The sequence below is a fragment of the Rhododendron vialii genome, chromosome 9a, assembly GCF_030253575.1.
Source record: "Rhododendron vialii isolate Sample 1 chromosome 9a, ASM3025357v1".
In the NCBI taxonomy this organism is placed as follows: Eukaryota; Viridiplantae; Streptophyta; class Magnoliopsida; order Ericales; family Ericaceae; genus Rhododendron; species Rhododendron vialii.
Window position 1 is genome coordinate 26,998,335 of NC_080565.1, and position 26,296 is coordinate 27,024,630.

Genomic DNA, 26,296 nt, shown 5'->3' on the forward strand with positions numbered 1-26,296 from the left:
GAATGTGCAAATGAAAGTAGAAAACAAAAGTTAAAACCAAATAAAGCAAAAGTCATTCTTTCTCCCTTCCATACTGTGGCCCAAAAATGACTAGAGAAACAAATGTTGCTGTTACGATTTCTGCAGATTGATTCTGCAATGTTCTGTCAGAGCTAGTCAATTCATGAGCCATTCAGGCCGCTGAAATCATAGTTTGGCAAATTTGTGGGCAAATTTTAAGTCCATCCGTCGTTATCTTTTGCTGCCAAAAAACGAAAAACCCATCTTTGGTACCAACTTTGGCTTTGTCGAAGTTGTGTTTATGTTTTTGTTGGGTTGGCTGAGTGGGTGTGGGTGTATGTGGAAAGCTGTTTATGTGTGTGATGGGTATGTGGGCTAGCAGCTTTGTTGTGTGCGTGTATGGGGTGCTAGCAATGTCTATTGCTGGTGTCGAAGATGCTGCTATTTAGAGGGGAGACAAGTGCTTTGTAGGTAGTTTGGGTGGTGATTTTCTGCAAATCTAGACCGTTGCTATTGCTATAGCTGAGTGCCATTTCCTGGTTTTTCTGCTGCTGCCATTCAAATGCTATGGTTTTTAATAGTTTTTGTTAAAAATGGTTCTGGTTCTTGTGTACCGGTCATGATCAAGATCCGCTGTTAATGCTGATTGGACCTTAAGTTTGATTTCGGTTCTGAGGCTGCTGGATCTAGGGTCTTGCTAGTGTTTTGGTGTTAGGTTGTGCCGAATCAAATCTGCTCCATTTCTTTTCCATTGCAGAAAAGAGATCCCTTCCCCTTGCTTTAAAAATGACACCCTATCGGGTTGCCTTCCCGGGTCTCGCTGCCTCGTGATGTGCCTTGAAATGGCCCTCCCAGTGGGCAATCTGCTCCCGGGATATCGCTCTGCTGCGAATAAAGGAAAAAAAACACACACACATTGGCTTTGTCAAACTTCCAATATCCAAGCCAACTGAATTGCATCAAAACAATGATCGTGACAGTTCAACTCAAAGGTATGAATTTGCAATTGAGCAAAAATGGCACCAAACTGCTGCCGCACCATTACTATTTTTGGACCTTTTGATATATCATGAGTACTACAGTAACAATAGTCATTCTGGCAAATAAATTTCACACGAACAGGTGTACTTGCTTTTGCTCTTAGAATCTACCATTTTCCCGCGTTCTATTCTTCTATCTTTCGGGGCCTATATTTCGCGTCGCAAAACGAATGCGGACTAGGGGACTTTTTTTTTTGAACAAGATTAACGTGAACTCGTGATTTATTTCTTCTTATTTCTAAAGGGGGTCTAAATTGCTTTATCAGTTGTGGTTATCAAAGGCTGAAGAGAATCGGGAGAACATGTGATCTCGATGTGGGGCCCACTATGGGTCCCACACAAATGATCCATGACGTTCATTGAATTTGAAACATTTTTCAAGGGCCCCCCTCTCTAAAAATCAGCTCAATCCAATACCTAGAAGTACTCGATCTAATCATCAACTTTTCATTCAACTTTGAACCTGAATGAAAACTTATATGATTAGATAGAGTACTTATAGGTATCGGATTGAACTGATTTTTCACGGGAGCCTTTGAAGAAATACTTTAAATTTAATGAACGGCTCGGATTTTTTGTGTGGGACCCGTAGTGGACCCCACATCAGAATCTGTGCACAATCTGTGCACCCTTTGTATGTGTCGACAGACTTACGCCTTTACAAAGGACCTATTTACATACTTACAGACACCCTTTCGTGAAAAGCCACGTCTTTATTAGACTCACATTAAGAAGAATCTTTTGAAGACAATTAATTAGGAAAAATCATGTCTCTCACCGGGGCACCTTTTTGCATAGAGCCATACCTCCTGTAGACATCAATTAATTGGGAAGGACAATGCCCCTAGTAGGCACCCCCATGTTACACATCCTTTCCGAATAAACACATTCCAATTTAATGAATGTTATAATTATTCACATAAAGTCATAATCCATGTGAAATTAAAGGTGTCGCAAAATTTCACAAAAATCAATCAAAATACAAAAAAGAAATTTTTTTTTCAAAAAATCCCAAATAAAAACCCATTTATTACGTTGAAAATCTCTAACCCCGGATTTGCTGCCATGCTTGCACTCGTTGATGAACGAAATCGGCTATGTTCGTTGCACTTGGAGTATCCGACTCGTTGATGAACTGAATTGGCTATGTTCGTTTTCTGCAGTTGGAGCATCCGTAGTCATAAAACTGGATGTGTCGAAGTTCCAGTCAGTCAAATATCCAGGCCGTGAAGTAACTGCACTAACTTCAATGTCTCTTGAAAGCATTGCCACTACACACGGCATGGAGGGGCGTTGATGTGGAGATGTCTGGGTGCACAAAAGAGCTACTTGTATAACTCGTTTTACTTCTTCCTTGTCAAATTCTAACAATCTAGCATCCACTAGCTCAACTTCACGGTTGTTTTCATGCACATGCCAGGCCTAAAAAGGAGGGAAGAAAGGAATGTCATAGAAACATGTAACCAGAGTGGGAAGCACCCATTTTGGGCTGGGTGACAGGATGAGTGGATCAGATATTCATTGGCATTGATGCACGTTTTAACACCAAGAATACTAGAATTCAGTTTCAGAGATACAGGGGATTTATATGTTTCTTTGCGTAGTATTTGAACAACTTATCTTGTTTCTAATGATGCTCAAGCGAAACATCCTAAAGTTTCCAAGATAGAATAATCCTTTGAAGGATCAACAACTAATGAGTGCCTAGAAAGTGAAACATACCCAGTTAAGAAGATAGATCTTTTCTTTTTCCAAGCTCGAGTCAGTATTTGGCCTTCCACTGACAATCTCCAAAGCTACAACACCAAAGCCAAACACATCGGCCTTTTCTGTAAGTTGTCCAAGCATAGCATACTCAGGTGCAAGATACCCACTGCATCAGTAACCATTGAAATTCATCACATGTAAGTTAATACTTAAGCTACAAACAGTACCAAAATAGAATATCGAAATCAATAACACTGAAGAATACATGGAGATTGACTGCGGAGAATCTTACAATGTCCCTGCAACACGGGTACTGATGTGGGTCTTTTTGTCATCAAAAAGTTTGGCCAAACCAAAATCAGAAACTTTGGGGTTAAGGTTAGAGTCAAGAAGAATATTGCTGGCCTTAACATCCCTGTGTACAATGCGAAGCCGAGATTCCACGTGAAGATAAGCTAGACCCCTTGCTACACCCAAGCATATATCAAAGCGGATGGGCCAGTTAAGAAACAAACTTGTCTTCCCTGCTTAACAAAGGCCAAACAGTTAAACGTTTCACTTATTCACCATATTCAAGATCTATAATTTGCATTGACAGTAAAGGTGATGTCCTGTACCAAACAATGCTTTATCAAGACTCTTGTTTTCATGATACTCATAAACAATCAGTCGTTTCTTCCCCTCAATGCAGCATCCGTACAATTTCACAAGATTTCGGTGTTGAACAGCAGATGCTGTAGCAATCTCTGCAACAAATTGATCCTTTCCTTGGCGAGAGGCCACAGACAATTGCTTGACAGCAATAACCCTCCCATCATTAAGTGTTCCCTAGAGAATATGAAAATTTTAAAATTTTGAGAAATATTGTGTATTCCCGACCATGGTCTCTGATCGATGAAAAGCAAAAATGGTATGGACCAATAAATCGTAGTTCTAAGCAAGTAATCAAGAAAAGCAGGGTTTGTATTTGCCATGGTCTTATTTTAACGAAAAGCAATGCAAAAATGTGATGGTACAAGCTTACTGCTGCCATCCATAATGAATACAAAAGGGAAAAGCAGAGGTGAAGTGGCAATATTCAAGGGAGTCCGTCAATGGGTGCCATTTCATAAAAGCAAAATGAAGTTGTTCCAGGATGCCTGTCTTTTATTAGAAGGTTGTTTACCTTAAAAACAGGTCCAAAGCCTCCCTCCCCAAGTTTGTTTGCAGGATTAAAATCTTCTGTTGCAGCCTTTAGTTCTGCATAACTGATAGTGTAGGGCCTAACATCCATCCCTAGGAGCTCTGCAAGTAAAGTTAAAACCTGTGTTTGTGAATATGCAAGGAAGTTAATACTCAACTTACGTATCTATTATGCTTAAAGGATGATCATTATCATTTTGTAGCACATTGTTACTCCCTCCATCCCAATTTGTTTAACCAATTTAGAATAGAACGTTTTCAAGGAACATAATCATTACACCTATAAAAGCTCAATGTTTCAAAAGTTACCCTCCAACTTTTGGAAAATGATTACTTCAACTAACATAGTAAGGTGTAGGGTATTGTGTAGCTTTTGATCCATTAGTCTTCAAAAATATACAACATTTTGGGACAATTAAAAGTCAAAGTGTAAAAACAAATTGAGACAAAGGGAGTAGCAGATTATGTAAGACAATGGATATTACAACATACTAATTTTGGGCAGGACACTAAGGGCTGTGCCAAATCGACTATGGGTTTACTTCTTTTCCCTCATTCGACAAAGAAAACCAGAGGATTTCAGGTACTCGATGGTGAGAAAGAAACGGGAGGGATGGGCTGCTTTATCATAGGATTGTTGGTTTTCTGAACATGCCATGAATCACACAAAAAGAATTTAGCAAGCCTAACGCTACTAAGAACACAAAAATAACTAGCATAGGACCCATACATCTAAAACGACATTACAAATAAACAATAGCAGAACCCCACATAGAACAACAACGAATCTGTTGTGATGCAAAAGTCATAGCTCGATAACACACTCGGCTTACTATTTTCCTGAGTATTTTTACCTTCATCGTCGTCCAGTCCCAGCCCGTTTCGGCAAAGGACAAACCAATAGAGCGCAAGGAAAGATAGAAAGCTTACAACTGCAACAGGAACAACAATCCCCACAATCAAACCTGTCTTACTCTTTTTGCCAGATGCAGGGTTTTTACCAACAGTGGGGATGAAATCTGTAGAAAATCTTAGTCGTAAGAAAATTGCAATTAACATTTTAAAACTTGAATCAAATATTTACAAAACGTATTACCTGGGACAGCACTGATTGCTGAAATAGAAGGTCCATATGTACCTTCAGTAGGTACACAGCAAGTCCCTTTACCAGCCCAAAATAGATGGATTTCAAGGTAGTTTTTTGATACCTGAGCTGGGAAAACCATCTTTATTTGTAAAGAGACCCCACCGGCCGCCTTTTTTATGTCGAAATCTTTCCGAACCAGATTCCCCTATAGTGAAGAGGTTGATAACTTAAGAACCAAAAAAATAGTAACAACTTAAGGGGATCCCCTTGTGAAGCGAAGTCTCACAGGGTACCAAAGTAATAGTATGAATTACTCGTATATAAGTGTGATGGCACCCTTACTTCAGTAGCTAGCTTTTGGTGTTGACTTCTATCCAAAATTATGTACCATGGTATCAATGCTAGGTACCAAAAATGGGTAGGGTGCGTGTCTCGGGCCTACATGGCAGGTGCTGCCAAGTGACCACGCTGCGCTTGAGGGAGGGTATGAAGCAAAGTCCCATATTGCCTCGGTACCAAAGTAACATGAAGCATATAAGCGCGAGGGCTCCCTCACTCAATAGTTAACTTTTGGAGATGAGTTCTACCCAAAACTCTCTCCCCATACCTATTCACCTTGGTCATGTAATTCTTTTCCAGGATCTTCCAAATTCACTTTAATTTAGAGCAGTTCTCATACCACACCCGAAAGAAAGAACTAGGGATTACTCAGATATGTTTGCCGATGACTTGTTTATTCTGTGCTACCCCAACAATCAGTCTTTTCAAGAAGTTGTTAATACTCTGGCCTGTAGCCTAACAAGATCAAGAGTAGGGTGTATTTTTAGGCATGGAAAATCAGGACAAGGAGATCATTTGTTCTCTGTTGGGCTTCCAAATGAGTACACTTCCAGTTAGATATTTGGATGTCCCCCTATTATCCTCCAAAACTCTCTGTGGCAGATTGCAAAGGTCTCATTTCTAAAATCCAGGATAAAATCAAAAGTTGGGCCAATAAGTCCTTTATCATACGCTGGAAGATTGCAACTCATAAAGTCAGTCCTTTTTCGTATACAAGTTTCCTGGACCATGCATGTTGTTCTTCCCAACTCAGTTTGCTTGAATATTGATAAGATCTTCAGAAACTTCCTATGGATCGGTACTGAAGCATATTCCCACTCTAACAAAGCTACTTGGCCAATGTTTGCTTGCCTAAAAAAGGAGGACTTGGTTTAAGAGGGATTAAGGAATGGAATCTTGAATACTTCCTAAGACAGTTGTGATATATTTGCTCTCATCATAATTATCTATGGGTTAAGTGGTGCTATAAGCATCTTTTTCAAAGAAAGAGTTTCTGGACTCTAGAAGTTCCTTCTAGCTGTTCATGGACATGGAGAAAAATTCTTAGCCTTTAGGGCTATTGCTAGACCCTTTATCAAGCATATTATTGGTGATGGGAATAGCACATTCCTCCGGCATGACAATTGGCTGCCTGAAGGGCCCCTAAGCATATATTTTGGCCCTTCATCAGGTATCCGTACTGATGCTGAAGTGTTCAAATCTTGTTTATATCACTCAATGGACTTGGCCTTTACCAACATCTCGTCTTCCACATTTCCATCCTAACTATGGTAGACTTGATCAAGTTCCATGGACATTCTCTTCACATTCTACCATTAGGGTTGCATATACTTGATATGCTATCAGAATCCACCAAGCTACAGTACACTTGCATCACCTAATCTGGTACTCCTTGTCCATTCCTCGACATCTTTTCATTCTTTGGATGGCCATTAGAGGATGCCATAGGACTAAGGATGATAAGTGAGTAAATAAACTTATTTACGACTCTTAACTTAGGCTTGTTATATCCATTTTGCGCACTACTTGGGGCTTGATACTTGTTTTGCTCGTTTCAGGATCTGTGGAGCCGTTGGATGACATTCGGAGCTAAATTGAGGAGTTAAATTTGAAGAGCGAACAAATGGTGACAGTCCAACTAATTTGGCCTTCGATTTAATTAGTGCAAAGATGGTCCAGAAGTTGAACCGATAATTCAGGCTTGTGAGTGTCACGTAGCATGTGGCCGGTTAAGTGGTCTAAAATATTTCTTAATGGCGGGCCCTATGCTCCACCAATTAATTAAAGAATATATGCTTTGAGCTTGCACGAGAGAAGATTATTTGGAAGATGATTGGTGGATACATGTTAATTAAACACTCTGGGGGATCTTTTTTACAATTGGTGAAGGCAATAGAATCAAGACAAAAAGGGACAGCAACCGGACTCCGGGGGATCTTTTTTACACGCATAACAGCCGCGGCTGCAGCAGAGGGAAAAACTTCATGATCGGCTAAACACTCTCGCTAGGGCGACGAGGATGCTTCTCCAAGTAAGTATCGTTGTTTAGATTTCAAGGGCCGGTTTTTATTTTACAACTAATTATATGACGTTGGATTATTTATAGTTTTTATAAAAGTCACTATTTTTCCGATTTATCTTTTGTGTTTGTATTCATGATATCAAGCACCGTTGTACGATCGTTTTCATTATTTCGTGATAAGCTTTGAGATAGACTATACAATGTGAGACGGGTTGTGCCGTTGGTTAAATTCAATGAGACGATCCGTGCCGTGTTGAGATAGTCTTTCGGGGATTATTGATAGGAATTGCTACCCTATCGGTGGTCTGGTTACAAGTTGAATGAAACCCTAGACTTCGCCACAATTATAATGCAAGGGGAGGTTGAATCGAAACCCTAGTCCCAATTCTCTAATCAGTTTCCAAAACTTAATCGCTTTCTAGTTAGTTTTAGTTTACTCAAATCAAAATCTAACTTCCATTTGCTTTTTTAATGAAGTTTAGACAATGATTGAAATTCGGAAGTACAATAGCTTTTTACTTCCCGATCTCGAACTTAACCGCTATTCTTCGGAATAATAGCTATTTCCTTATTTTATAAATTATAGTTTTGTTACGAAAATAAGAAACCATAGGATAAAATCATCAGCTGGGGCATGCGAATCTTCCCTATATGTTTTCTCTGTAATCTGCCTAATGAAGACATGTACCACCTTTTCTTTAGCCGCCCTTTTTAAAGGACTACGTGGCCACAGTAGGGAAGTTCTGTGGCAAATCTTTTCACGAACACCATTGTAATGGAAGGTATGCCTTCCTTGTTCTTTATAGTTATTTTTTCTTTCAAAAAAAGATTAGGACTATCAAAAAGAAAAAAAACCAATTGTGATAACGCGGCACTGACCTGGATGTATATATCAAAAACACGCCTTCCATGACTTTTCCAGGATGGGGGATCTAAGAATGCTGTCTCTGCAAACTCGAGAGTCACATTGTAATTACCATTTTCAAGTCCCAGCCCAAAATATCTTAGTGATCCTGGGGATATTCGTGCTGTCTGTAACAGCTCCGAATCCAAACTATTGAACTGAGTTGAAGAGAAACTCGTATACTGGGGATCGTTTAGCTCGTTGAAGCGCCCGACATTACTAACTGCCCACCTTTTTGTACTAGCCTCATAATAAGTAGCTGGACCAAGAGTCTCGTTATCCCGCTCATATACAATCTGACTACTAGATGTTATCTCTGGACCACCACAATTAATCGCAAAGTCAGAATCTGCAAACCATCGGGGAAGAGGAATTCATCAGATTAGAGTTCAAAAAGGTGCACCAGAAAAAAAGAAAAAACAGCCACATCTCCTTGATCATGCGATGCATCTTATGGGTTTAATGAACTTCTAGAAGTGGGAATTACACATTATGAAGACAAATTTGACTTCGCTGCGTTTTACATGTGAAGTTTTGACATTAACAAGGAAAGGAATTTCTCACTTCATCTGACAAGTATAAAATTGTCACCTTGAAAGAAGAAGAAAAAGAAGAAGGAGGCTTCTTATGGCCTTTCATTGGCAAAGGGCATTGTAAGATTGGAACTCAAAAAATAGGCCATTGACTAGCAACAACCCTTGGTGGAAATAAAAGCAGAAAAAATGGTGAAGGAGCATTAAATAAATCCACATAGGCTTCAAATCTCAGAGGTAGTACGACAATGAAACTCAATCCAGTGGACTCCAAAAAAATTAACCGCATGAAAGGATTTTGCATGACCACATACACAACAGAACACAGTAAACCAAAATCAATATCAAACTATGTAACACCCCACCATGTATGGCCCATTCCCACGTATCAAGAGGCAATCAAAACAACACCGAATAAGGTGTACAGATGCACACATAGAGAGCGCATGGTAACATAAAACAATGGAATGAACAGAAGTTACGAGATTTGGATTGACTTAGGACCTCTACGAACTGAAGCTCTAATACCATCAAGTCACCAATTATTCCAAAAGCTTAAACAATTATGAAAAGGGCCCAGCATTGTGTACCAAGTCAGCTAACAGTTACCGGTCTAAGTTGACCTACTTTTAGAATTATTAAAAGGATTTGATGATTCAAAGAACACTAAACTCAAAGATCCTCTTTCCAGCATCATAGACTTTATGTGTCCCGTTTCAGAATAAAGGGTAAGGGGAGGTTCTAAATTGCACTTACACTTAGGAGAACTGCGAATATCCCCAAGGCAGGGAAGATTCTCTAGAATACAGTCAAATCCTGTAGCCATAACACTGTATGCAGAAGAAGAATGGATATTGATTAGTGCAAGTTGAATTTGCCACATAATTAACGCAATTGCTTGGGAGTGGAATGAGTGATTAATTAATAATATTTGAGACCTCTCCACTCATTTCAATTGGTTTTGAGATGAATATAAAATTCCTACAGAATGCTTCCAAAGTTGTCTAGTTAACTTCTTACATAGGCCCCATTTGCTGGACTTCTAACAATCAGTTTGCACAAATCACAACGCAAAATTTTCATCTGTGGTTTAGAAAGTGAAAAACAGATGGCAGCCAATTTCATCAAGGGTCCGGTCCCATTACACAAGAACACTGAATATAAGAAAGGGATACAAAAACTAAGCGGTAAATCTCATTCAGCTGAGTACAAAAATTGTGGGTGAAGAAATAAACTGTAGAATTCAGACATGGTATCTGATATCAGAACAACTTGAAAAATATCCGTTTTCCGTTTACATTTAGGAATTAGTATCATACATCCTCTAAAGCTGACAAACATGTGCATTAATAGCTCCATAATCATGCTGTTCAACACTCGAATTGTATATAGGAAATTACACAACTTTCTTTTTGTATCACTAAATGTTCAGAGACCACAAAATACCATTAAAAATATACAACACAGAGAGAATCACCTGTTGTTCGCCCAAGATGGAAGTGCCGGCGATAATTGATTGTATGACACATCTCTGCAGGAAACGACATAATGGGGATGCTTAGTTGAGATTTTTCTTCTACTGAGAACCAATAAATTGTTCAGTCTTACATTTGACCGCTGAAGCCTCAGATGTCATCATCAGCTTACATATCAGTATACTACCATGACTGCATGAATCAAGATTTCCATTTCCCAAACACTTCTTTACGATACAGGTTCAAGGGCAGAGGTATGTAGGGGCCTGGGGGGCTCCGGCTCCCCAAGCGTCCGAGTTTTAAAATTTTCCTTTTATATATACCGGATTGTGAATATTATTGATAATTACTCGTGTACAGTTATATACCAGATAATCTTAATAATTTTGCTTCAATTAGATTAAAAATTGGTTATTTTACATTCTCATTTATCAATTTCTTTCGTAAATAAAAAATAAACACGTGATAGTTGAAATAGCCTAAAAAATCATTTCAATAAAAATATAATAAGTATACGTTCCGATAAAAATATATAAATGTTAAGCCGGCCCCCCGGTATCAAAATCCTAGCTCCGCCACTGTACAGGTTCTCATATTTGTGCGCCAAAACATAGTAGCAAAGATGCGCATTAACATTAATTTTTTTTCCCAAGCAACGAATGATGGACATGTTGGCAATCCTACTTGTTTCCTTTTTACGTCTAAAGGAACTATCAATACAAATGATGCGGCCTTAAAGTTATAAACAATTTACTCCACAATGATTCGCCCAAAATTGAACCTATACAATTTAATAAGTAATCAAATCATATGACTGTACAGTAGTGGGTTATGCTTCTGAAATCATCTAACCCATGACATTCTAGGAACTCTACATAATGACCATAAACGTCCATGTACCACCTGCATACAATCTCCTTGAACTATGAATGGTTATGTAAGACTGACTTACATATGCAGAAGAGAAGGACTCTTTATCGCGGGAGGAGTTCCATTCAATTTATTATTCCCAAGAAACCTGAACATACACGAACTAGTTCAACTCATAAACATTCACATTTTCTAAAATGCATGCTTTTAGAAAAACAACATTGCACAACTTGTTTATCAGAAGTAAGAGAGAATGTTTATTACAAGTATAAGAGAGAGCTCGAATTGAAGAGAGAATCTGGAATTGGTCCAGTTAAATTGTTAAAGCTCAAATCCCTGAAAATTAGACAGAACATGGTTGTTACAAGTTAGCTTTAAAACGTTAAAAACTAGACGTTTACGTTTACTTCATAAAGAGATGTTGACCCATGCTCATCAACCTGATTATCAACTGCCAAACTTTTAGGTTGAAACACATGGAAGCTGATGGTATAACTTACAGTTGAGACAAATTCTGATAATCACCAATATTGGAGGGGATAGTACCAGAAATATGGTTATTCCTCAAAATTCTGCCAGGCGAGAAACCACTGAGTTACGTTAAGTTTTGTAAAAAAATAATAGAGGATCATGAAGAGGAAAATATTTCAATATTAATTGTCAACTATAACAGTGTCTGTTGCCTTACAAGATACTCAGAGACGTCATATCTTTCAGAAATGCCAGTGAAGAGCTTCTGTTAGATAAATCGCTTATTCTCCTATATAATAAGGCAGTATGTTATAGAAGAGAAGAGAACATCATTCATATGCTAAACATGAAGAAAAGATGTAGAAAGAGTTAACACCCACAAGTCCGTCAAAGAGGTCAATTTGGAAAATGTTGACGGTATTCCACCTTCAAAGGCGTTTCCTTGAAACCTCCTACAGATGAACTAACTACGTAAATTCACTGATTACATAAAATAGAGGTTACTGAATGAAGTATCAATACTTTAATTAAAAAAGCATCTCGGTTAGGTATCCAGTTTTAAGTAAAGCAATGATCAGGGTATGATGGTCGAAATAAAGAGGACCCAGCGTACACATTGCTTACAGGACGCTAAGCTTTGACCAGTTCCCTATGAATTCAGGTATGCTCCCTGTGAGTTCATTATCCGAACCCAACCTGAAATCCTCAAAAAAAATTCTTTCTTGATCACAAAAACAATTACTACTATTAAAAACATGTTCAAGTTTACCAGATAAGACAAAGGATAAGTCAGAAAACTCTTACACTATTTGCAGGTTTTGTAGAGCAGCAAATGTAGATGGAATAGCTCCACTAACTCCAGAACTGTGGAAGAAGCTGTCAAGGCAGAGAATTATGTAAGTATGATGCTCGACCTTTTTGCATGCAATGCCAGCCTTATAGAGGTTACAGTTTATAGGCCTTAAAACTTTATGATGTTAATAATGTGAAGGAGAGAAACTAGAATATGTGCCAGCTACTCCACATAGAATTCATAGCAGCCAGTCAGCCACGAACCAGTATATAAAGAACTTCAGTTTTATTAACTGTATTAAAAAACTGAAATTATTAAAGTTTCTCTGTTAGGAACTTGGTTTGGTTTAATTCCTATAACCGGATAGATTTTTGTAACTGCTGATTTGGTCAGGAGGTCATGACTGGTTCGAATCGTGCTAACAACCCCTTCTCGAACTTGGTCCTCCTGCGAAACCCGGCAGTAGTCCACTAGTCCTTGGTGGGGCGGTAGTTGTTATGGCTTTTTGGTCCCTTCCGGGGCCCGCCGTAGGTCTGGAGTCCTTGTGGTCACTCCCAAGGGGGAGTTGCTATGCCCCGTCGCCCCCTTCTCATCCTTTTTACTCAAAAAAAGAAAAGAAAAAAGAAAATAGATTGCCGAATGTCTCAGCACTTACAGGTGTTCTAATTTTATCAAATTCCCCAGTTCTGATGGGAGAGAGCCAGAGAAGTTATTCGTGCTAATGCTTCTGCAAATTACCAAGTTAACAACATCAGAAAATAGGATCATCTTTCAGTTATACGTACGAGTGATTCCAATTTTCAATGGAATATGGAACTCAATGCCATTGCAGCAAACAACTGATTTCGATATAAAAAAAAATCCAAATTACAAAATGTTACGTAGATGACACAGTTGTGGACACAAGATGATTATACGTGGGCAGACTCGTACTTGTTGGCAACAAGTTGCATTGCTGTAAATTGAAAGCTAAAACATGAAGTTACCACCTAAAGACGTACAAATTCAAGAATAACATACAATGATCTCAGATTAGTTAGTTTTCCAAGTTCCTTTGGAATATCCCCCGATAATGCATTAAACCCCAGGCTCCTGAAAACAATTAAATGAGGTGTCAGTCCGTTAAAGGAGTTTAGCTAGACATGGATAAAATATTAACGACCTGCAAACAACATAAAATAAAAAATAAGTTGGCTTACAGCCACTGCATTTGAGTTAGATTGGCAATGGATGAAGACAGGGGACCAGTCAGGTAATTTCGGAACAAGTCCCTGCAAAATATGGAAGAACCTTAGTAAACCATTGTGTGATGAGAGAGATTTTTGAATGACATAGTTAAAAAAAATTTATCCAACGATGCATTACACATGTAGATATATGGAGACGATCAGCATCATGATTTTGAAGGTTTCTGTTTGATAGTGTGTCACAGTTCACATAGAGAAAACGTAACAATTTTTTCTGGCATGGAAAATGAAACATTGTTTAAACTAAAACATCAGTGGGTAAACATACAAATTTGTGAGGGAAGTCAAAGACCACAGCTCCTCCGGGATTCCTCCAGTAACATTCAGAGCACGGACTTTGCTGTTACAAAACAGTAAATAAGGCAAGCAGTAAGTGAGACGACTTCAACAAACGGTACTAAGAGCTTGAGTTCATAAATCAAGGTTCTAACTTCAACTGCATGGTAAATGTAAGCTCTATAGGCCGAGCTACCTTTTGGTTGGCACGTTCTTGACCAAAACACGCATTTGCACATATTCCCTTTTATTGACTTGTATGCATGGTTCTTTTACTTTCTTTCTAAAGTGTCTGTCTAGGGTTGTGAAAAGGAATTTGTATTTGATTTTTATTGAATATGAGTCCGGTAGTCATTAGTCCAGTGTTTTCGGAAAGCATATATTGAAGCAATATTGAAGCTGGAAAATTTGTTCCAGAGACCATGAGGCGAGATGTCAAGCAAGGTCTACTGGATGCTTTTGCTAGAGCGAAAATGAGTTCACTCGAGTGACTTTTCTTCACTCAAGCAAAATTGTCAAGTTGTGGCTTCTCTATAAAAATGGATTAGTTATGGTACCGAGCGCTGTATTCATTTCCCAGAGCTCTCATTTCCATCTCCAAACTTCTGGGAGTGCTAAGGTCTGTATTTTGAAGAAACGTGAAGATCTATGGATCTCTAAACCTAATCAAGTCATGACATCAAGAGGTATTCTATCACCTATGTTCAAACTTCAAAGCAAGACCTTTCGTGGAGTTCAAAAGCCGCTTCCGAACGGTATGAGGATTCAAGATGTAGTGATCGTGCAAGGGTACGATGAGTGTGGCTTCAGCAAGTATTTCGTAGGACTCTTGGTGAGGATACACAGTTGTGAATAGGAATACTTGTAATCACACTATGTTTCTAGTACTTGATTCCTTCCCGTGATTTATCTTTGATCCTTGTGTGATTGGTATTTTTGTTGTGTGATTGAAGTAATCTAGTCAAAGGCCAATCATAGTCCTTGCATCAATCTAGGAATTTCATTTGGTATCAGAGCGGGTCCCTATAATGTGGAATTGTTGAGTTCTAAGCGGACTCTTGATTTGCAATGGAGGTGAGTTCAAACTGTCCTCCTGTGAAATGAAAGCCCGCATTGTCTGAGAACCAAAGTAATATGAAGTATATAAGTGTGAGGGTTCACTCACTTCAATAGCTAGCTTTTGGGGTCGAATTTTACCCAAGATCATGTAACACCTTCGCCATTAGAAAGAACGAACTCTTCGCTGCTAGACAGAACAAACTCCGATCACGGGAGGGAAAAGATGGAGCCTATTCAAAGGCTATCGACGAGGATGTCTGGACTGCATGTGTGGTCAAATTTACACCTCCAACTGAAACTGGAGTCACCAGTCCATAACCAAGTGCAAAGTACACCAAAGACTAAGAAAAATGAATGGGCGACAAACAGTCGAGCACTAAATGTCCTGTTCACTCATGTTGGTACGAAGGAGTTTCACCGCATCAAGTCATCTTCAAGTTGTTTTCAATCAACTACGTTCAAACTTCTAAGGAAGAACTTTTGTGAATTTCAAAAGGCATTTTTGATGGATCCCTTAGCTTAGCTTACGTGCGGACGTCATAGATACTAATCTTTAGGAAGTCCAATCTTTTGGAGTTTCTTTTTTGGTTTTGGACTCTATATGCAAAGGAAACATAATTTGGCAAGGATTCTAGCTTTAGGAATCAATCTGTGGCTATAAATATAGCCTTGCCTCTTATTAGGTTTAGACTTTTTGAGTGAATCCCTCTGATAGGCTCTAGGGGGTCTCATCTGTAGAACCTTAGGGTTCGTCTGTTCGATCTTCATCTGCTTCTGGTTGCCCCTTCTATGGTGGGTTCTGTAGACCTTCGGCCATCTGGAAGATTATCTGTTTCGATGATTCTTTTTGGTTGAAACTGTAAGGTTTCGTAAGAATCATCTGTTTCTGTGTGACATCCGGTCACATCTGTGGAACAATATTCCGTTTTATGAGACTCGATGAGAGAGAGTTTGAATTTGGTGAGAGAGTCCAATTGGATTTTTAATTTGGTAAGAGAACTTGTATTTTGGGATTGGTGAGAGTCTCTTTGTGAGGGCTTTGTTTGTTCGTCACCATTATAGCTCTTCGGAGCATCATTCTCTTCACATAGTGGAATCGTCTCTCACTCGCTTGCCCATGGAGTATGTTTACAGCCGTAAGCTGAACCATGTATATCTTGGTCTCTCGTATTCGTTTTCTTTATTTGGTTTGGTTTCTCCGTTGCATTTTCGCATTTGTTTGGTTTGGTTATTTTCCCAATATAATGGCCATCAACAATCGTTAGGTTGTGGATGGGTCCTTTGGGGGCCCGCTGCACAACACGGATCGGTTGGGTCCAGACCTCATGATTTTGCACAGCCAATTATTATTTTATTTTTTTGGTGTGATTGAAGTATTCCCGTCAAAGGCAAATCATAGTCCTAGCATCAATCTAGGAATTTTAGTAAATCACGATAGCTTTACTTCAAAATGACTTCATCAGGAATCAATAATTAGTTCTCTTGTTGGCCTTCTTCTACCTCTTTTATCACCCTCAATACAATTCAAAAATCATCCCGACTCAAATCATTTTCTATCATTCGTCGTCATTCAAAATCACCCAATTCTTAATTGACCTTTGTTGCAAATGATGATCCCATCTCCAATGGTTAATACAATCTGTAGTTGTTTCACTCCAAACTCGTCCCTAATGCACTCATCACTTTCTGGCTTGACTGAGCTGGGATTGTATGCTTATTAGTCTTTTTGATCCCCAAAGTATTATCTTCTTCTCATTTTTATCCCCGATGTAAACATTGAAGATATTTAGTCTTCAACGTATCAATTTTGTACCAATCAAGTCCCCAAGTCTAATGTCGTTACCCCATCTGTCAAAGTGAGGGCCATCCTCGTCATTTAACTCACCCCAAATTCCTGTCAAAGAAAAACGGGGAAATAAAGAAAAAAGAGAAGAGAAGAGAATATAGAGATGTGGCTGTGGGGATATCATGGAGGTGGTGGTGAGAAAAGATGGTGGTTTGGGTGAGGGAGGGAGACAGAGTGCAAGAACCTCAAACCCCTTGAAACCCAGTTCAAAACAAGTGAAAACAAGGTGAAGGGTTGTGTTTCTCAGGTCTGCTTCCGAGTCTACCTTGACTCAGACAAGAATGTCGTGTTTGAGGCCGATTATGACTCGGTACTCACCAAGGGACTTGTGGCTTGTTGGTTCAAGGGCTTTCAGGTCTGTTTGTGGAGGAGATTCTACGGGTTTCGCCTGATTTTGTGGTGCTTCTTGTGTTGCAACAAAGCTTGACGCCGTCGAGAAATAATGGGTTCTTGAATATGTTGAAGTTGATGCAAAGAAGGCTTTAGAGGTTAATATGGAAGCTGAAAAAGGCAGTGACTTTGGTATAGAAGAGGAAAATCCCGTGGAGGGTTCGAATTTGAGCTCAAAAAAATGGGATTGTAGCTGAAAAAGATAGTGATTTTGGTACAAAAGACGGAAACCCCGTTGAGGATTCGAATTCGGATTTCATGAAATGGGCTTGGAGGTGGGGATTTGGTGGTTGGAGTGAGCTCTTAAGTTAGTGGTCATGATGATTTAAGATCTTTTTTCCAGTTGTTTTTTTTACAGGAAATTGGGTTGGGGGGGGGGGGGAATGACGAAGATGCCCCTCATTTTGACGGATGAGACTAATCGTGTTAAACTGAGTGCAATTTGTTCACCCTCCTTAAAAGATGGTGAACGTTACCCTCCTTTCTATTGGTTGAAATGGTATGGATCCCACCACAAAGTGATGTCATGCTTACTCTGCAATACACTTTTTGGTAAGCATGACATCTCTTTATGGCGGGATCCACATCATTTCAACCAATAGGGAGGAGGGTAATATTCACTCTCTTAAGTGGAGGGTGAATAAAACTCAACTCTGTTAGACTTGGGGACTTGATTGGTACAAAATTGATATGTTGGGGACTAAATGTCTTCAATATTTACATTGGAGACGAAAATGAGACAAAAGTAATACAGTGGGGACCAAAAAAGTTAATAAGCCTGAGATTGTACCACTAGACAATATTACAACATTTCTTGAGAATAGTACACCAATTAGACATAATATGGATCATATGGGGATCGTGGAGAAAATTCCTAGTAGTATTTTCTGGAGTAGTAAGAGACTTACAGTTGGGTAATGTGGCAAACAGTCCCATTGCAATCGCATTTGATACCGGGATTGTAATCTATATTGTTGATGGCCCAGCTATCGCTAGTGTCGATGGCGGCTCCACTGCATGGTTCTCCGCTTATGTTCCATTGATAATATTTTGCGGATATTCTCCATTGGTTGAAGACGGAGTTCAAAGCACTCACTGCCCGAAATTCCAAAAAAGAAAAGAAAAGAAAGAGTTAGAGCTGACATGGTAATCATGTTTTGAAAAGAAAATACTAATTAAACCATAACTCAAATCAACAGTCAATTGGCAATACAATTCTACAGTTTTATAGTATAATTCTTAGAGAAAATATTCTTTCCGGAGGCGGAGGAAAAGTGGGGTTTTCCGCCACCTCCGTGGGCCTCTTTTGTGATTTTTTTGGGTAATCTGAACCGTTCATCATATAGGGCCTGCAAAATAATGTATTCTCACGAAAAATCAGCTTGTCCGGACATCGATAGATATGTAAAAAGTTGAGTTTAAGATGAAAGAATGGACGACCGTGGACAATTTAACTTAAAAAACAGTTGATAGATCTATCGATGGTAACGTCCGTCAGGTCTCCACCCATAGTGGCTGTGGTTGTGGTTGTTTTTGGGAAGAGGAGGGTGGTTTGAAGGAGATTCGAGCTATTTGAATCAGAAGCGTTTCGCGTCGGGTTCACCAATTGTGTGGCCTGTTGATCCTTGATCCAAGTTTCTCTTCAATTGGTTCGAGAGTTGCCTAGCCTTCTTGCCCTAGCCTGCACAGTGAATGCATGACGAAGACCTGGCCGGGGTTGCCCGACAAGGTCCTGCGGCGAGAGGATGAGAATGTGTAGAGTGCAAAGCAAGAGACTAGGGTTTTAGGGTATAGAAGCATATACCTCTTTAGGGTTGTTATTCTTTGGTATTTATAGAGCCTGCTTGGCTAGCTCTCCAAGTATGGGCATGTGCCTTGCACAGATCGGCTAACGTCATTGTGATGTCACCGATAAGATTTGGTAACCGTTTTAGTATGAGTTGGCACCTCCATGCACGCCAATCATTATCTCTTGGCATAACTGCTTCAGCTTGTGGGGTGGCACGTGGCATTATGGTTAGCCAAGCCTCACCCTCGACCGAGCTCGAGGGTAGGTGGCTTGTAGGGGAAAACAACTGATGGATTTGTTGGCCTTGAGGGTAGCCAAGCCGGATGACTTTCTCCTGGAAGAGGCTATTAGGTGGGTGCGTCATCGTTCATTGCCACACCCTGGTTATGACTGAGCCTAGGTTTAAGTACGGCCACACCCCGGTTATGACCGAGCCTGGGTTTAAGTACGGCCACCCTTTTCGACCCTAACCTCGGTCCGAGCTTCCCAGACGCAAGGTTCGAGCTGTGAGGTTCGGCCTACTACACTCTATGTACTGACTTGGTATAGGTATATATATACGTAGATTTCCAAATCAAGAAACCAGCATGGTGCATGTAGTAAATGTTATATATGATGATAAGGGGAGAGTAATGAGGTCAGACACAATAAATGAGCAAAGAATCCAAAGCCATATTAAATGTCAAAATTTTAAATTATCTCCAACATTTAAGTGTAGTTGGTTCCTCGAATTTCCAACATAAAGAAATTGCAGAGGAGGCAAACTTCTTATTTTTTAGGACATCTTTGGACAGCATAGGTTGGGGGAAATAAATTGTGGAGAATAGGCTGGGGGCATGGGGTCGACCTTCTAAAACTATTCTCATTTTTAGGATGATATGATGAGATTTACTGCCGTATTTTTGAATTCGAACGATTATTACCACTTGAATTCCTCATTGTGCAATATGTTGGTGCCCACTACAGCGCTACTAAATACAAGTGTCCTGTTTGTGGAAAAAAAAAGAAAAGCAAGAGAAATTACGTGGATATTTGGAAGCCTACTTTTTTGGCTTTTCATTTTTAACTTTCTGCCTTTCTAACTTTTTGCAACAGGAGTAGTGTTTGGAAGATATGTGTTGAAAATAAATTAGGGATTGAATTTTTACCATGTTGCCCCTTTATTATAGTATATAAGTAATGTGTATGAATAATTTGTTAATAAAAATTTTAAAGTTATATTGGGAAATTGTTTTCTTCTTTGTTATTTGAACATCTCGAACTATTTTTCAATTTTATAGGTAATTAGGAAGAAATAAAAATAAGTAAAATAACGATGTGAAATAAAGATTATGTTTTTTTGGTTTGAATTCTTTTTTGTTCTTACTTTATTTTTTGGTAATTGAAAGCCTCCAAGAAAATTTTCAAAGATTAAAATCCCAATGTTATTGCCAATTTCAGAAGATTAGCAATTATACCTTCTCTTAGAGATGATCCCAAAATCACAATACTTACGGGCTGCTATATATGCTATACAGAACTAATGAGTTGAGCTTGAAAAGTAGTTAACGATTAGGAATCCAGGAACACTCTTTCTGCTGATCTTCAAACTTCCAAGGCAAATGTAAAATGTAGGGACGTATATGGAGGTTAATATTTAATTATTTATTGAGGGGTGTGGTTATTTCCAAAATAAGTAAAAGGCAATTTGGTCTTTTTGTTTTCACAAATATGAGAAGTAGAAAAGGTGAATGGGAAAAGCTCATCCAAGCCTTTTTTGGCTTTTGCTCTCTAAACCCAAAAACCAAAAATGTGTTATGCCAAAACTCATATATTTATTCAGCCCCCAAACACCAATTACTGCGCTTCCACATGCAAAGCCATGTTTTCCTACTTACCAAAAGAAATAAATAAAACATTGACAAAGGGGTAGCTGGAAAGGTGCCAACTACCAACCCATCCCCAATTCAACCGAACTGCCCTTGCAACGAGTACCAAACTAACACCATTTCAATTACTCTAACTGGCCCTAAAGAACGGGAGGCCCCACGTGGGGTTTTTCCATCTCTCGATCCTAGATTTCGAAGGTTTTTTCTCATTCTCCCTTCACCCCCATCTTCCTCCTCCCCAAACTATCATCCGCCGGCCCTCCTCCGCCTCTTTCGCCATGTATCTAACAACTGTTTGTCACTAGTTTTTCTCTTTTCTTCGGGTTCTCTTCTTTGGTTTCCCTGTGTGGGATTGCTCCTCATTTGTGGGGCTTTTATCACCCCTGTGTGGATATTTTTTGTAATTTTCTGCAGTGCTCTATCTGTTTGGAGTGGTGGATTTAGTTGGAGTTAGGTATAGTCTTAAGACTGAATATTCCTCTACTGTTGGTTTCTTGAACCCTTGTTTAGGGATAGAGTTTTCTCCTGATGTATTGTTTCTTAGCACCTGTTATTGTTTTGGTAAAAAAGAAAAATAGAAACATCACTTTGTTTGGTTTTGAGTTTTTCTAACTACCTCTTCTACATGTTTTCCTAATTTTAACTTAAAAAGACGGAGGAAGTAGACTTTCATTCAAGGCCAATTATTCAGTACTCCCGATACATGTGATATTGACATATGGTACTCCCTATAATTGAAAGATCATCATCACACAATTTGACTCATTCATTATCTCTCAACTACTCAATAAAAATTGATGATAGTACGCCTGCGGCAACATAAATGGTTGGAAGTACCACTTGAATAACGCCATAGTAGGCACGGAAGAGAGAGAGAGAGAGAGAGAGAGAGAGAGAGAGTACCTTCGGAAGGAGGAGTAGTACCATTTTGAGCTCGGACAATCTGAACCAAGCCCAGGAGGGAAACAAAGTAAAAGGCCAAGGCACAAAGAACCGATGGTGTTGGTGATCCACCCATTACTTTCCTCTTCCTAAGTCAAATGGATTGGTAATCAAGTGAGATCCGTTCAAGCCTAGCCTATATGTACTTGTTCAGAACTTCAGATCAATTATATACAGTATTAGAGAGAGAGAGAGAGAGAGAGAGAGAGAGAGAGAGAGAGGTTTTCAGAAATTAATGGGCAGTGGAAACATGCGGACCTCTAATTAGATTGAGTCAAACAAGAAAAAATACATGTTTTGTTGACAATACAATTAGAGGTATACATGTTTTGCACGAAACCACTTTTAGTCAAACGCCAGGAAACCATCTTGGTGAAATGGGTTTCTATCTTCCTCTTGCCCTGACGACTGATCATACCAATATGAACTACAAAAACTAGTAGTAGAGTGTTTGTGAAAGGAGAGATGGTTGGCATCTTCCTAGACAGGGATGGGAACAGCCTTCGGGCTTACCTGTTACTAGACACATCCGGTTAAGGCTACCCACTTCGGTGGATCTATAATCCAATTTTGGTTGCCGTTACCCAGCAACTTTTTAGCGTTACTCAGCAATTTGGTGTTTACCAAAAAAAAAAAACTAGTAGTAGAGTCAACGGGTCAAAGCCTATATTGGCAACTTCAAGTCTTAATTAATTCTCGTTTGGCGGCTAAAGAAATCATTAACTGACGTATTCTTCCTCAGTGACTCGTCTCCCCTCCAGTCTCACCTTCAATTTGCGTTTTGCATGTGGGCCCATGTCGGGCTCATGTCGCTAATCGGAACCGTTCATCATGCATGTAAATCTTGTCGAGACAAGTGACCATACCAAAAATCGCTTCCATCAGATTTGTATTGATGCTTGATCGGAACATATGAAATTGATATAAATGAGTTCTAATTTATGAAGAAGTTACTAGAAATAAATGAGTTCTTTTAAGGGAGGCTTAATTATTCATCCTCAAATCTCATCCAATTTAAGTATTCATCCTCCATTTTTTAAACAGTTATGATTTCATCCCTGTTTTTTTTATATACCAAAAGTGCTCCTAATATATATATATATATAATGAGTCCCCTTCTCCTAAGGACCACCTTAACTTAATAAAATAAGGACCTCTCTTTCCCGATAGAATTTCAATGATCCAAACCGTTCAATGTGTTCAGAACGTGATTTTAAGGATACCAGCGAGAAATTAGCAAAAAAAAATGACCGAAAAGGCTTCATTCGAGCCGTTTTTGTTTGTTTTTTATCGAACGGTTCAAATAAAAAATGCTCGGATGAAGCCCTTCCCGGTCATTTTTTTGTTGATTCCTCGCAAGCACTCTTGAAATCACGTTCTGAACACATTGAGCGGCTCGGATCATCGAAATTCGAACGAAAAATGAGAGGAATGGAGAGGTTCTTATTTTAACTAAAATAAGGACCTCCTTATTTGAAAATAACTTATAATATATATATATATATATATATATATATATATATATATATACATACACACACACACACACACACACCAGAAAATGAGTCCAAAACATAATCTTTTCCATCCCGTTCCACGATTTCCGTTCAATCCCTAAAATTATGGATCCCAAAAATTCGGATGGGATTATATATACGTACGCATTTCTCTCTCTCTCTCTCTCTCTCTCTCTCTCTCTCTCTCTCTCTCTCTCTCTCTCTCTCCAAAGTCCTCCATAAACAGCCGCCACCATTCACACGTCCTCCGGTGGGCGATCTACTCGTCGTCCGACGTCTTCCGCTCTATCGCCGCCATTTCCCTCCTCCCTCTCGCCGATCAATCATCCTCCGTCATCATCAATGAAGCCGACATAAATCTCCCTTTGGTACCGTTGCTGTCGACCGATTTCCTCCTCCCTTTCACCAATCAGTCATCTTCTATCGTCAATGAAGTTTAACGGAGAAGTGGACGTTATCGTTGTCGCCGGAGCAAATCTTCAAGATGTAGTGATTTGAAGTTTTTTTTTTTTGTTTAAGTGGTTTGGGTATTCATGGTTTATTAACCATGAATCAGCGATTGAATATTTATATTTTTTTTCTCGTCTTGTTCGTTAATTTTTTTTATTTATGGCTTGTTTGGGTATTCTTACCATGATTATTAATGAAGGTTTTCATGACGATACACAGATTGAATGGTTTTTTGTTTATTTGAACCATTTACCATGAAATATTTGTTCGAATCATGGATATTAATCGTGTCCACGTAGTAATCGTCATGGTAATTTAACCATGTAATGGTTTGAATATGTCATGTTATATATTTTTTTACGGTAATTTAGCCATGTTCCATTTAATAAGATCAATGAAAAATATGACTTTCTGTTATCTGGTTGGCCAACTCGAAGAATGAAGAAAAAATGTAAATATGTGGTTAACTTATCATGTTATATTCCTAAAAATAAGTAATCAATCATATTGAAATTTACCAAATCCCATTGAATTAGGAAAATAATCCAATCCAATCCCACTAAATTGGGAAAATAATCAAATCCAATCCCACTAAATTGGGAAAATAATCAAATCCAATCCAATATAACATTGAATTAGAAAAACAATCCAATCCAATCCCACTAAATTGGGAAAACAATCAAATCCAATCCCATTATATATTAGGAAAGCAATATAACATAATATATGTATATCATAGTGAAAAGGGTAAGAAAGATAATTCACACACTAAAAGGATGAAAATATAAGTATGAAAAAAGGGCGGAATGAATTCTTACATGGCATGGATAAAGATGATGAATATTTAAATATTCCTTCTTTTAGTTTATGAAGATCTTTCTGAGCAAAAATGCATTCATTTTATGTTCTCCTCAAAGATTGTCCGATCAGCTTGATTTAAAAAGTAAACGATATTTGGGATAAGAATAATTTAGGAAGTGGGGCCCGTATGCTGAAAAAACGGGCTTAATACTGGACCAGTCTGTTTGGAAAGGATCGATTCGAAATCGTAAAAACCCAGAATTGTAAATAAAAAAAAGATTTTGTTACGGCGAAGTTTAACTTCTGGAACAGATTAATTTAATACCACGATCCAGATAAAAGCGAACAAGATCCATGCACACAAATTCACAACAGTTAGTAAATCAACCATGAAAGAAAGAACAAAGAAGAAAGATGTTAGAAGTACTTTTTGTCATATCATTGCAAGGCACTACGAATTTGAGATGTAGCCAGGAAGAGGGGGGAAGGCTGGAACGAGGAGGATCTAGATAAAATCATGGGTATGGGCGGACTCGGTAAAGTAATTATCTGACACGATAAAACCTAACCAATTCCCCCATACCCACAATTTCCTCTAGATGTATCTTTCTTTCTTTCCCTCTTTAATCACTCCAGTTTCTCATCTCTATTTTTGTATCCCATCTTTCTCTCTCTCTCTCTTCAAATGAAATTCTACTTCCTTCCTTCCACTCACTCTCTCTCTCTCTCTCTCTCTCTCTCTCTCTCTTTAAGACGCAGTAGAAGGATTTGGGGGAAGTGGCCATTAAATAAGCAAACAAAAGGCCTCGAATATGTGCAGAGAGACAAAGGAGGTTCTGGGAAATCACCGTTTTGAAATTGGAGGATCCGAGAAAACGCGTTTTTTTAGAAAGCGTGAAAAATACAATTGTGCTATCGCAGTAAGATAAAGGACGTTAGCGACGGACGAAAACTAAAATATAAAGATCTAAGGAATAGGGCGAAGAGCACTAATTCGCTAAACACAAAACTCAAATATTTGCTATCGTCAATAAATATAAGAGCGCCGATGACAAGCGAATGCCGACAAAAAGGCCTTAGGAACGGAAAAACGCGTTCTCTTTGTGGAAAAAAAACAGAAGTGATGCCCCCACTACTGCCCCTACCGTGACGCGGGGGAAAAGGTCCTCAGGGTAAGGTACTTTTTCAACAACGGTGTATCTGTACCAGTGTGTACAAATCTTTTTTTTGTCCCGTTTTGAGTCTCAAAAAAATGATCGGAACCACTCATTTTGTTTAAAATACTTTGTTTATAGCTCCTATGAAAAATAAGCTCAATCTGATATCGGTTAAGGCACCTACAAAACGTTCAACTTTGTCCCAGAATTCAAGCCTGAATTCTAGTGCAAAGTTTGGATGTTTCGTAAACACGTTTACCTATATCGGATTGAACTTATTTTTTGCAAGAAACATAAGCAAAGTATTTTAAACAAAAATAAGCATCTCCGATCATTTTTTTTAGACCCAAAATGGGCCCAAAAATGAATTTGTACCCACTGGTACAGATTTAAAATCTATAGCATTAGACTTTTTGCCTTTTCAACTGCATCCACATGACATGGGTAAGGTTGGACAAAATACTCCACACACAAAGCACTTGCTCAAATATACAATTCTACCCATGCCAACAATATCAAATAGCGTTATG

At 38.8% G+C, this 26,296-nt stretch overlaps 1 protein-coding gene and 1 non-coding gene across 8 annotated transcripts; one reads left to right on the forward strand and one right to left on the reverse strand.

Annotated features, from left to right (window-relative positions):
* Positions 1–36: 36 nt before the first annotated feature.
* LOC131302083 (probable LRR receptor-like serine/threonine-protein kinase At1g56140) lies at positions 37–22,061 on the reverse strand. 7 transcript variants are annotated; one of them, XM_058328691.1, is made up of 24 exons: positions 21,803–22,061; positions 18,151–18,337; positions 13,940–14,011; positions 13,624–13,695; positions 13,445–13,516; positions 13,080–13,151; positions 12,436–12,507; positions 12,256–12,327; positions 12,012–12,083; positions 11,849–11,920; positions 11,661–11,732; positions 11,425–11,496; positions 11,243–11,308; positions 10,293–10,346; positions 9,572–9,645; positions 8,258–8,631; positions 5,026–5,221; positions 4,784–4,948; positions 3,913–4,031; positions 3,365–3,575; positions 3,040–3,274; positions 2,763–2,913; positions 2,165–2,462; positions 1,913–2,108 (listed from the first exon to the last, which is right to left on the reverse strand). In XM_058328691.1, exons 1-24 carry the CDS (start codon positions 21,915–21,917, stop codon positions 2,086–2,088), a joined length of 2,988 nt encoding a protein of 995 aa, XP_058184674.1. In that variant the 5' UTR covers positions 21,918–22,061; the 3' UTR covers positions 1,913–2,085. The 7 variants fall into 7 exon arrangements, with proteins under 7 accessions (XP_058184677.1, XP_058184674.1, XP_058184673.1 ...); XM_058328694.1 differs by lacking the exons at positions 1,913–2,108; positions 2,165–2,462 and adding an exon at positions 37–885 and having other exon boundaries at positions 21,803–22,060; XM_058328690.1 differs by having other exon boundaries at positions 1,913–2,462; positions 3,040–3,271; positions 21,803–22,060.
* A 227-nt stretch (positions 22,062–22,288) lies between these two features.
* On the forward strand, positions 22,289–22,416 carry LOC131302131 (U6atac minor spliceosomal RNA). The gene has a single exon (XR_009191606.1). It is a non-coding gene; the product is annotated as a U6atac minor spliceosomal RNA (small nuclear RNA).
* The last annotated feature ends 3,880 nt before the right edge of the window (positions 22,417–26,296 follow it).